We start from the raw sequence: 13,095 nt of genomic DNA, 5'->3' as shown, positions 1-13,095 counted from the left end.
TTTTAACTAGATAGGTGGCTGCCAAATATAAACATTTTTTGGTTTTGTGACTTAAATTCTGGCAAATGGGATACAGAGATGGAATAAGTGTCAAGTGACAACTTCCAGAAACTATCCATAACAGGTAGTACACGAGCACCTTTTGTTCTCATACTCATTCCTTCCTCCATTTTGCTGCCTAGTACACACATACTGCCACCTTCGATCATTAATTTGAGGCCATAACACCAAAAAACAAAAAAACAAGAGCATGGCAGAAAGAGCCAAAATCCCTACATACTGTAAGGAGCACCACATGGAACCCTGAAGTCTCTACTTAAGACTTTCCCACAAGAGAGAAATAACTTTCGTCTTGTCTTTTCCCTGTTTGAGGCTTTCTGTTTTTTATGACTGAAACTGATCTTAACTGATAGAAGCACTTAATGAACTGCAAAACGCTAAGCAAGTACAACCTTATACTGCGTTATACAACCATCAGAACATGGGCAAAGCATAATATGCATGCTCTATTTTAGTCAAGTCTGAAGACCACAATAAGTAATAAAATGAGCAGACATTACTAGTCAGTGTTCAGAAAAATAAAACATGCAAAACTCGCATGACTGAAAATGAATAAACACAAAGTATTTTGTGAGTTCCAACCAACAGTGGTAGAATTATAATCATTCTATAAGGCCACTTAAGTGACTCCATAGACCCAAACATCCAAACAGATCAATATGCTCAAAATACACGTTTTTCTGCTGTTAATACCATGAGTCACAAAATTCCACGGAAGGCAACAATAACCAAGGACCTAAAATATACATTTAGATAGTTCTTGTTCTCTTTTTGTCTATTCTTTCTCATCAATTTCTATTTACATTTCTGTATTAGTTAGGGTACAATCTTTCAAAAGATCTTTCAAAAAGATCAAATATACAGGAGCTTAAATAAGGTAACAGTTTGTTTCTATCTCATATTATAGTCCAAAAGAAAGCAGTGTAGGTAGAGGCTACTCTGTTTCTTAAGGTCATTCAAAGATCCAGATTCCTCCCATGTATTGCTCTACCTTACCCTAAGTTATTATCCTCACCTGCAAGGTTCGAGCTGGGTAAGTGCTACATCCCCATTTTCAACTCACATAACAAGCAGGAGGGAGACAAATAACTGGCCAAATGGCTTTATTTTCAAGCTCCAAGGTTGCATGCATCAGTTTTACTCACATTTAGTCTCATGGTCATCTCTACCTGAGTAACCATGTGCCTGGATAAAACTGCTAGGGTCAGGGGGTGATGAGGGTAAGAGTATACGGATGTGATACCAAAGGGAAGAAGAAACCCAATATTAGGGCCACTTAGAATTAATAGAACACACATTATAATTTTAAGGTAAGCCACTTTTCATCTTTCTGGTAAAGGGGGAAGATAAATGCTAATGCTCAAGTGAAAGTATTAAAAGAAGGCATTTAAAATACCTATTTTATAAAAAATAAAATAAAATAAAATAAAATAAAATACCTATTTTAAAATTGAGCTATATGTAACAAATTACAAATGCATATACTTTAATTGCTCTAAGTCCAATACTAGAAATTTATTCTACCAATTTACTTTTTCATGTGAAAATGACATATATACAAAATCATTAATTGCAGTAGTGTGTATAAAAGAAAAAAAAAAGACTTAAATAACCTAAATGTCAATCAATAGGAAACTGATTAAATTATAGGGAGAGAAAACTAATTCATTCAATGGAATGCTGTAAACATTAAAAGGAACTAGAAAGCTCATTGGACGCTAATATGGAAAAATCTAAAATCTCAAAAATGCAGTTAAGTGAAAAAGGCAATATAGAGAACAGTGTGTTTAGTATACTACCTGCTACCAATTCTGTAACAAAAAGGAGAAGAGGGCAAGACCTCTCTCAAAGTGGTGACATTTCACTGAAGACCTGAATGATAAGAGGGAGCCAGCCATGCAAAAACTGTGGGAAAGGAAAGAAAGGTCAAGGCAAGGACCCCAATGTAGGAATAAGTTTGACAAATTCAAGGACATAGGGAAGCCCAGATCATATAGGTACTATACACCATCATAAGGAATTTGGAACAGAAGCAGCTTAGGTAGAAATTTAAAAAGCAGAGATATAATTCATTGTGATGATGATTTTTTAAAAATCATTTGTTTAACTGGGGAAGACAGTATGGAGGTTCCTTGAAAAGTTAAAAATAGAACTACCATATGATCCAGTAATTCCACTATTGGGTATTTACCCAAATAATATAAAAAGAGTAATTCAAAAAGGATATGTATACCCCTATGTTTATTGCAGCATTATTTACAACAGCCAAATTATAGATGCAACCCAAGTGTCCATCGATAGATGAATGGTAAAGAAGATGTGATATAAATACACAATGGGGTATTACTCAGCCATAAAAAAAAAAGAATGGAATCTTGCCATTTGCAACAACATGGATGGATCTAGAGGATACAATGCTAAGTGAAATAAGTCAGACAAAGAAAGACAAATATGATTTCACTGATGTAGAACTTAAGAAACAAAACAAATAAGCAAAGGGAAAAAAAGAGAGAGAAACCAAGAAACAGACTCTTAACTATAGGAAACAAAATGATTAGCAGAGGGAGGTGGGTAGGGGATGGGTGAGATAGGTGATAGAGATTAAGAGTACACTTAATGTGATAAGCACTGAGTAATACATAGAATTGTTGAATCACTATATTGTACACCTGAAACTAATATAACACTGCATTTTAACTCTATTGGAATTTTAAAATGAATGAATGAATAAATATCATTTGGCTATTGTGAGGATCATGGAAAGGGCAAGCACTAAAAAGAGAGAGAACAAATTCAATGCAGGCCACCACAGTAAATTCAACATAAATGACAGTGGCCTGGACAGAAATATTAGACAGAGGTAGATGAAACTAAGCAGGACTTCAGTAAGAAAAAAGAGTAGATTTTTATAATGGGTTGGGAATATAGTATGAATATAAAGAGCAAGAGTGAATATCGGATGACCTCTGGATGGCTATGATGCCATTTGGAAGCGATGGGGAAGACCAAAGGAAGAGCAAGTAAAGATAGTTCTAAATGGAAGGGCATGGACTCTGTACCTACTGACAAAATGCATACTGATAACTTCTGAATAAGATAATTCTCAATAAGAATTAAAGACTACAGGGATCCCTGGGTGGCGCAGCGGTTTGGCGCCTGCCTTTGGCCCAGGGCGCGATCCTGGAGACCCGGGATCAAATCCCACATCGGGCTCCTGGTGGATGGAGCCTGCTTCTCCCTCTGCCTATGTCTCTGCCTCTCTCTCTCTCTCTCTCCGTGACTATCATAAATAAATAAAAAAATTTTTAAAAATTTAAAAAAAAGAATTAAAGACTACAATTATTATTGTGTCCTCACTTTTCCATTTCTGAGACCTAAGGGGAAAATATTAACAATGTTACTTAATGCTAAAATGTTCATCTTTAGCAGAATTGATATGAATCAATTATATTTACTACTAAGATAGGAAAAAGTCCTAAATCTCTATAGTTATAAAAATAGCAAAATAACAAAATAAAAATTAGAATAGGTTTTAATGTTAGCATTTAATGAAAGAAGGCAAAATAAGAACAAAAGCATTCTACGTATAGGGTTATATTCTGTTTTTTCAATATGTTGATTCCTCCTACCTTGAACAATATCTGTTGTCTTAAAATCCATTTCAGCAAATATTTGTTATATATCCTTTGCTGTAATCTATGTAATAACCATGTTATCCTAACGGCAGTGTTGACAGAATTCGCAGTTCAATTAATGACCAGAAACAGCTGGATCCATGTTTATATTTTTAATTTAAACAGTGACCCTCCTAAAGAAAACTAAAGTAAATTGACTTTTTCTCCATAAATAATCAAGCTTAGTAAGTACTCATATCACACTCCAATGGGTAGAATCTAGACAACAAATGAATTGAAATTTCTCCTGTCGTATGAAGCCCATGCCATATGGATTTTTATTACCAAAACCAAGTCTTAACAGAAAATATTTTCCATAACATCATGTTATAAATAATAACTATGTCCTTCTAATGGGACGTATGAAAGAAAGACACTAAATAAACAAAAGTCTATGAATCACAAAGGATTAACAAATCAAATCTTCACATGTCTGACCAACACTTTTTGCCTCTCAAAGAAAATTGTGTCCTATAAACTTTCAAGATATATTTTAGTTACTGAGAAAATGCATGATAAACAACTGTAGCCTCAGAATAATGCACAATAAATGTGATTAACAATGGGTACCAATAGAAAATGAAATTGGTGGGAGATAGTGGCAGTCATTCATTTTTCTTTATATATTTGTACAATATTTTAAATTTTCCACAGTGAATACATCACTTTGGTAATTTTATTTCGAACTTAAGTCTGGAGGGGGGGAAACAGCTGCAGCCTCTGAGAAGTGTTAACATCCAAATAACAAAACTGCATGTTCTATGACAGCATGCTATCATGAATTCACAATATAATACATCGAAGTTATAAAATGTAAATGTTGACTTCAATTGGAATGAGTCAGAAAATCTATATTAAGCTTTGCGTAAATTGGAAACAAACATCATGTGACCTTCAGAAGACCCCCTAAAATTCAACAATAGTGGGGCACCTCGATGGCTCAGTCACTTAAGCATTTGCCTTGGGCTCAGGTCATGATTCTAGGGTCCTGGGATTGAGCCCTACATTGGGCTCCCTGCTCAGTGGGAAGTCTGCTTCTCTCTCCCTCTGCCCATTGCCCTGCTTGTGCTCTCTCTTGCTCTTGCTCTCTCTCTCTCAAATAAATAAAACCTTAAAAAATAAATAAAATTCAACAATATTTTTTAAGTTTTGCATTAGACAACTGTTTCTCAATCAGGAGGACTACATACACCCACATGAGGTATGAGATGCCCTCAATTAGGAGACACCCTTAACTTTGAAAGCAAATTACAGAAAACACAAAACAAGCTATAGCAATACAACCTGATGGGAGGAACTGACAGCTGAACAATTCAACCAAGAGGGCAATTAAGTGTGTATAATCTTCCAGGTTTAGACAATATAAGAGGATATGTCCTGATAAGCTGGGCACACTGGACAGCTGGGTAAACTAGTGAACTGTATATACCAACTACACTAATTAACGCTCTTGACTATGTAGATAGTACTTACTAGTTTTATCTGCTATATGAAAGAAATAAAAATGAAATGGCAACTCTTCACTATGGGTTCTCTGTAAGCAGTGAAAGGTAATGTGCACTATGCAAATTAGTTTTTCAAACCCTAAACTCAAACTATCCCAACCAGCTATGTCAAAAAAAAAAAAAAAAAAAAAAAAAAAAAAACAGCATGATGGTACAAATGTCCACAGCTTACTCTGAACTAGAAAAATCTCAGCACAACAGTGAGGATATTTGAGTTTGGAGCAAAGCCTTTGTTATAGGCATGCTCACAAGTTATATACCTATGTACCAAGTTAAAAGAGAGTCATATAATAGCTGTAATACAGCAAAACCCTCTTAGAAATATCATTAGAAATATCAAATACAGTAACAGAATCAGATATATGCAAAAACAATTCAGGGAGTTACAATTCCAAAAATAAGAGACTAGATAATTCAGACCAAAAAACTAGAAATACTATTTTAAACAAAAAACAGTTTTAAGGCACTGGAAAGCTAGAAAGAAATAAAGATATATGAGACAAGATGAAAGAAAAGAAACTCAAAGAGGTTAGTCAATCTTTTCTCCCTGAAATATCAGCCCACTTCAGAAAAAGCAGTTGTGATACTGAGAAGCTAAACAGAGTTTTGTTTTGTTTTTAACAGACATGCAGTGTTACAGTAGAAAAACTGGAGTTGACAGCCTTTCCGAGAAAGGGGGTATCTGGTTAAACTTCCCCAACCCTACTCCTAGCCTTTGGGCTAGAATCCTGAAGTGTTATCCACTAACAATAAGGGGAACTAGAAATAGTTGAAACTCAGCACTTTATTTTCAACACTGAAATGGCTCAACAAAAATAATAAGGTAATCCATGATTGCTATGGCCTTAATCTATAATAATAAGTAAATATATCATCTCATACATAGTAATTATCAAATTTGTATCCTTATCAAGTAAGAATGAAACATTATTTTCTGTCAGACAAAAGTAACCAGATAATCGAAAATGAATAGTAGGCAAAAACAATGTGATCAAAATCCAAGATAAACATATAACAGAAATAGAAACAGCCCTTAAGAAGATCTAGACAATGGAGTTATGAGGCACAGATACACAGATTGAGGATATGGGCAAAAAACTACAAAGTTAAAAACAATGACATGAAATCTAGAAGTGAAATATGTGATAACTGAGAATAAAAAATCAGTGGGTAAATACAGTGGGTAAATACAGTTGATTCGGTTTAAGAAAGAATAAGTAATTAAATAAAAGGTTAGAAGAAAATATTTAAAGAATGAAAAAAATGAATAAGAATTTATAAAAATGAACCTAAGAGACAAAGGGAATGGCACAATTCAAAAAGAACACAACTAAGCTCATCATAGTAAAACTGTAGAAAACCAAAGAGTAAGAGGAAAAACTCAAAAGCAATTTGGAGAAAACTATGTATTACCAGCAAAAAAGCACCAACAAGACTAACTGCTGACTTCTCAAGAGAAACAATGGAACTGAGAAAATGATGAAAAATACCTTCAAAATACAAACTCAAAAAAAAAAAAAAAAAAGACTATCCAGATTTTTATATCCAGTGAAAATATCTTCCAACAAAGAAAGTGAAATAAAGATATTTTCAGACAGAGAGGATACGTCACCAAAGAACCCACTCCAAATGAAATTCTAAATAGGATTCTTAAAAAAAATTTTTTTTAAATAAAATAGGATTCTTTCAGGCAAATATGCTCATTCACTCTGAAGAAAATGTCAAAGTATGTCATTAAGGCAGGTTAGGAATCTCAGTTTGCAAAAAGGAATGAGACACAGGAAGAAATGAAGAATGCTGAGAATAAATACAAGGGGTAAAAATGAACAATTACAGTATAAAACATTAACAGTAATGTTTTGTGTGGCTCAATTATATATAATATTAAAATTAATGATAATAAGAACACGAAATCATTTTTTATTAACAGAGGTTATTGGCGTTAAGGATGTTCTTAGACCCCTGTACTTTCTGTACTACAGACCCCTGTAATAAAGTGCTAATTTATATTAATATTTGATAAATCAACGGTGTATGTTCTAATCCCTATGTTAACCACGGAAAGAACAAAAGAAGGTACAATGAGCAAGCTAATAAATATGATAAATTTTAAAAATTAAAACTAATAAATCCAAAAGATATAAGAAAAATAGAGGTGAAACCAATTGAAAAGCAAATAATAAGATGGTAGATTTACACAAATTAAATAGATATTTACTTTAACCGAAAGAGGGTAAATCCTACAAGTAAAAGACAAAGATTGTTGGGGTGCTTGGGTGGCCCAGTCATTTAAGTGTCCAACTCTTGATTTTGGCTCAGGTCACAATCTCAGAGTCATTGGATCAAACTCCACATTAGGAACCACACTCAGCTTAAGATTCTCTCTCCCTCCTCCTCCGCTCCTCCCATCCCTCTAAAAACAAGTAATAAAGACTTTTAAGAGACAGTACTAATACTGTTAATTTTTTTTATGTTAAATGATACTCTGAAAAATGGCATAAAAATATAAAAGCCTAAAAATAAACCTTAAAACCTTAAAAATGATGTATAACACATAAGATCTCTAGATAAAAAAATTATAGGGGTGCCTGGGTGGCTCAGTTGGTTAAGTGTCTGCCTTCTGCTCAGGTCATGACCTCAGGGTCCTGGGATCAAGCCCACGTCAGGCTTCCTGCTCAACAGGGAGCCTGCTTTTCCCTCTTCCTCTGCCTCTCCCCCCCTGCTCATGCTCTCTCTTGCTCTCTCTCTCAAATAAAAAGATAAAATCTTTTAAGAAGGATATTAAATATATAAGTAAATAAATAAAAGCTATAAATAGTAATGGAAAGATTTGCTATGTTCATGAATTGGAAAACTCAACATTGTAAAAATGTCAATTCTCTCCAATGTTGGCCTATAGATACAGTGTAATCTAATCAAAATCCCAGGTTTTTAATAATTTCATACGCTGATTCTAAAATATATGCAGAGGGGCAGCCCAGGTGGCTTAGCAGTTTAGCGCCACCTTCAGCCTGGGGTGTGATCCTGGAGACCAGGGATCGAGTCCCACATCAGGCTCCCTGCGTGGAGCCTGCTTCTACCTCTGCCTGTGTCTCTGCCTCTCTCTCTCTCTCTCTCTCTCATGAATAAATAAATAAAATATTTTTAAAATAAAATAACATAAATGCAGAAATGCAGAGTAAAGAATACATGGGATAAACTTGAAGAACAAAGTAGAAGGACTTTACCATATATCACAACTTATCATAAAAGCAACAGTAATCAAGATAGTGTGATATAAACACTGGAATAGACAAATGAACCAGAGGATTGAATAAGTCCAGAAACAGATACCTGCACATGTGGACATTTGATTTATGACCAAGACGGGACTGTAAAGTAATAACAAAGGGGTGGCTCTCTCAATAGATGAAACTGAATCAATTAGATATTCATTTAAATATATGATCCCTACTTCATACCTTAAATATCAATTCTAAGTAGCTATTAGAATCTTAATATAAAAGGTAAAACAATAAGCTTCTAGAATATTACATAAGAAAATATTTTCATGATCTGAGAATAGAGAACAATTTCTTAAACAGGTCAAAAAGGCACCAACCACAAAAGAAAACACAGAAAACTGAACTAGATTAAATTTCAACAGAAAATCCCATTAAGAGAATTTCAAGAGTGAGAAGAAACAGCTCTAGACAATTGAAGACAACATTGTAATACAAATAACTGACAGAGTGCTCATATACAAAATATATAAAGACCTCTCACAAATCAATAACAAAAAGATAAGAAATCTAATTTTTTTAAAAATGGGCAAAAGAAGCAAACTGGAATCTCAAAAAAGAAAATAGCCAAAAGCCAAAAAGAATGGAGTAGATTCCTGAGACAATTCAGTAAGGAATTGGAGAAAAATATCAACGATGTAATAAATAAGGCCCATATTAGGCCAAGAGATGAGAAACTCTAGAAAAGACAAATGAAAATGCAAATTACAACAATGATAAGACACTATAAACACCTAACATACTGGCTATAATTAAAAGGCTAATAATGCCAAGTACTGGAAAAGATGAAAAAGGCAACATGAATTCTCCTACATTGTCAGTGGAAGTGTAAGTTAATGCAACCACTTTGGAAACTTAGTTATCAACATCTGCTAAATTTGAAGACATGTTGCAATTGTACCCCATGTTATGTACCAACAGAAATGCATGTACATGTGCACTAAAATCATGAATAAGAAAATAAAATAAATAAAATAAAATAAAAACATGAGTAAGATTACTAACCGCAACCTTATTTGTAATAGCCCAAAATTTGAAATAATTCAAATATCATGTTAAAATACACTGCAGCAAATCCATACAATGGAATACCAAAGAGCAATAAAAATGAACGAACTGCAAGTACTTGACACAATATCCAGAAATATCATAACCTTAAGGATTAGCAAAAAACAGACACATAAAAAATGCCCTATTGGATTCCACTTATATTAAAAAATTCAAAACAGTCAAAATTAGCATGGGCTAAAAAGTCAAAATAGTCATCTTGAAAACAGGAGGAGAAATTATTGATTGGAGGGGGAATGAGGCAGCTTCCATGTACTGGTAATGCTCTATTTCTAGATCTAGGTGGTGGTTACATGGGCCTGTTCACCTTGTAATAATTCACTGAGTTATACACTAATACATGTACTTTTCTAGAAGTAAATTATACCTCCAAGTTTAGAAAATTAAAAATTAAGAGACAAAGCTTTAGCAGGTTCTGCTGTTAGGTGGCAGACTCCACTCTAGAATATATGAGAGAGCCAGAGATAGTTTAGTAAGTTACAGAGGATCTTGGAGCTACATTCTTAAAAGTGTGTGTTCAGTTCCTGTTTAGATAATATGTAAATCAGACAGTGGCAGAACTTCGTGCTGTGTGAACCACTGCAATTAACTAAGAAATGAACCAATCTGTTAATCTCAGAAAATACGTTTTTTGAAGTATGATAGTTAAAAGTATTTTAGATTGGCACGACTTAAACTGAAGGTCTTGGTATGCCTCAAAAATGTGGGACTTTATGTAAAAAAAAAAAAAAAAAGAAGTACTCCATACCTGATCACACATCAGCTGCCAACTACAAAGATTTTGTCTATTCAACAGAAGACAGACAGTGTATCTTCATCTCTCTGGGGCAAAAAAATCAGCACCAAAAGCACAAGACGAATGTGCTTTCATGTGGCCAGATGTTTTTTCAAATTTTTGAAATGGGGGCAGCCCGGGTGGCTCAGCAGTTTAGTGCTGCCTTCAGCCGAGGGTGTGATCCTGAGACCCGGGATCAAGTCCCACATCAGGCTCCCTGCATGGAGCCTGCTTCTCCCTCTGTGTCTCTGCCTCTCTCTCTCTCTCTCTCATGAATAAATAAATAAAATCTTTAAAATAAATAAATTTTTGAAATGGGCAAATTTCACTGCAAGAAGAGTAACTAAGTTGATCTCTCTGGAAATAGAACAAGCATACCCATCTCTTAGCATACGTGGCCAATAAATTCAAGCTCCACAATAAACTCAACATATGTATGTAAGGAACTGTCAACATAATAAAAACTGCAGAAAAAAATATCTGCCCTTATTAGGAAATTTTCAGTTTTAATAAAACACATTAAGAAAAAAATTCTGTCCGCTATCATTCCCATAGTACAAAAGGTACTATGGGATATGAATAAATACACATTGTTCTTGAAGTTGGTAAATTTCCAAGTTTAGTTGACAATTTCTATTATTTTTTTCTCCTAAAAAAAAAAAAAAAGAAAAAGAAAGAAACAAATTATGATGGAAAGAAACACACACTGTATGTACTCCATTTTTCACTTTAATTCAACCAAGGACTGTGATTTGATAAAAAGAAACCACTGAATAATGACTATTAACAATCTGAGTTTGAGATAATAAAACAAATTAGGGGTATGTTCAGTTAGCACCATGTCAAACAACAGACTGCAAGGTCTCTGCAGCAACTGTGACTACACACACAGGTAAAATGAAAATACTGAAAATACTTAACGAGGAGTGCTACGGAGTCACTATCAAAAAATTCTGTATCTCTGAAATATCATTTAACAAAAGCCATGGAATCACTGGGTCCCTTCTGAATATTCATAAGGAAATTCTAAAAATTAAATAAATTCTTTTTTTTTTTTTTTTTAAGATTTTATTGATTTGAGAGAAAGAGAGCGCATGAGCAGGGGGAGGGTCAGAGGGAGAACAAGCAGATTCTCCACTGAGCAGGGATTCTGATCTGGGGCTTGATTCCAGGACCCAACTGAGCCACCCAGGTGCTCCAAAATAAGTGAATTCTACCTCTAATATATCATCATGGTAAATATTTAAATTTCAGTACCCAAAATTCATGAACATTTTATAAGAAGAACAAAGTTTAGACAAAATGACATATACTACTCAAAAAGTAAAAATCCACTAAACTTCGCTATGATTACAACCAGCCCAGCCACTCTGTCATCTGCATAGGGAATTTTTTATTTATTTTTTTAACAAAGAGTTCTCACCACATCTTGTTTTTGGGCTTCATTAAGTTTTTCAGTCAATTCTTCCAAAGCTCTTTTTGTTTCAGCATCCGACCTAGGCAAAGAAAAATATTTCAAGTTGGCTGCTTAAGAAAATACAATTTGTGACATTTACAACATAATAATGCTATTACATAATACTCTAATGCAGTGGTCCTTAAACATCAGCCAACATATGAAACACCTGGAAGACTTAAAAAGATGGGCTGCTGAATCAGCAGATCTGCAATGGTGCCCAAGAACATGCATTTCTACAAATCCCCAGTTGATGCTGATGGTGCTGATTTGGGAATTACACTCTGAGAAGTATACTGGAATATCATCTTCAATAAACAGCCTGCAATATGTTTCATTTTATATTAAAAACAAAGGGTGGAGGGGGTTAGAGGACAAAACTTGATCTCACATCCCCACTAGTAATCTGTAATCAAATTACATCCATGTGGGCTATCCAAACTCTGTCATCACCAACTTACCTCTCAGTACCTTTATTCCCAACAAATTAGTAACACACATGATAAATAATCAAATAACACAGAAGAACTTACAAATAAATGCAAAGCCCTTCCTTTCTCACACCTCTTACCCCTGGTTCCACATAGCACCCATGCTCAACCATTTCCATTCTTTCGCTGATCACTTCCATCATTTTCATCTCTAGATAGTGTCAATTGACTGTTTTGAAATATTTAGCTGATACCCCTCTCCAATTTCAGATACATTCATTACCATTTTTAAAGTTTTTCTATACTGGCTGCCTATGCAATTTACACAATAAATTTATACCTCTTATGAATTATTCCATCATAGAGAATTGATGCTTTTTGCTTACATTCTATCATGTCTCCATTTTAGTCAGCTTCATACTTGGATCATTAACTTTCTTGTGCTTTTGTTTTTTTCTAGAGTTTCTCATCCTTTGACCTTATATGGGTTTTATTTATCACATTATTGATATTTTTCTCTTTCTACAGAATCATCTATTAAGAATCTACTCCAGGGCAGCCCAGGTGGCTCAGCAGTTTAGTGCCGCATTCAGCCCAGGGCCTGATCCTAGAGACCTGGGATCAAGTCCCACGTCGGGCTCCCTACAGGGAGCCTGCTTCTCCCTCTGCCTGTGTCTCTGCCTCCCTCTCTCTCTCTCTCTCTCTCTGTCTCTGTGTGTGTGTGTGTGTGTCTCATGAATAAATAAAATCCTTAAAAAAAAAAAAAAGAATCTACTCCATTCTTGTTGACTACATTCTTCTCAAAGGACATCTACTTCCTGCTCTAATTTAGAGTGAATATTTCC

At 34.4% G+C, this 13,095-nt stretch overlaps 1 protein-coding gene across 9 annotated transcripts in view; it reads right to left on the bottom strand.

Annotated features, from left to right (window-relative positions):
* CEP128 (centrosomal protein 128) overlaps window positions 1-13,095 on the bottom strand; it is a 390,276-nt gene that overhangs the window by 333,182 nt on the left and 43,999 nt on the right. For all 9 annotated transcript variants that reach the window (XM_041759758.1, XM_041759757.1, XM_041759756.1 and 6 more), the window contains exon 8: window positions 11,787-11,859. In XM_041759758.1, coding sequence (XP_041615692.1) covers window positions 11,787-11,859 — 73 coding nt within the window. The remainder of the gene's footprint in view (window positions 1-11,786; window positions 11,860-13,095) is intronic.

This window comes from Vulpes lagopus, chromosome 6 (genome assembly GCF_018345385.1).
Source record: "Vulpes lagopus strain Blue_001 chromosome 6, ASM1834538v1, whole genome shotgun sequence".
Classification (NCBI taxonomy): Eukaryota; Metazoa; Chordata; class Mammalia; order Carnivora; family Canidae; genus Vulpes; species Vulpes lagopus.
Note: the sequence above shows the minus strand (reverse complement) of the source record. Positions and strands in the feature narration are given on the sequence as shown.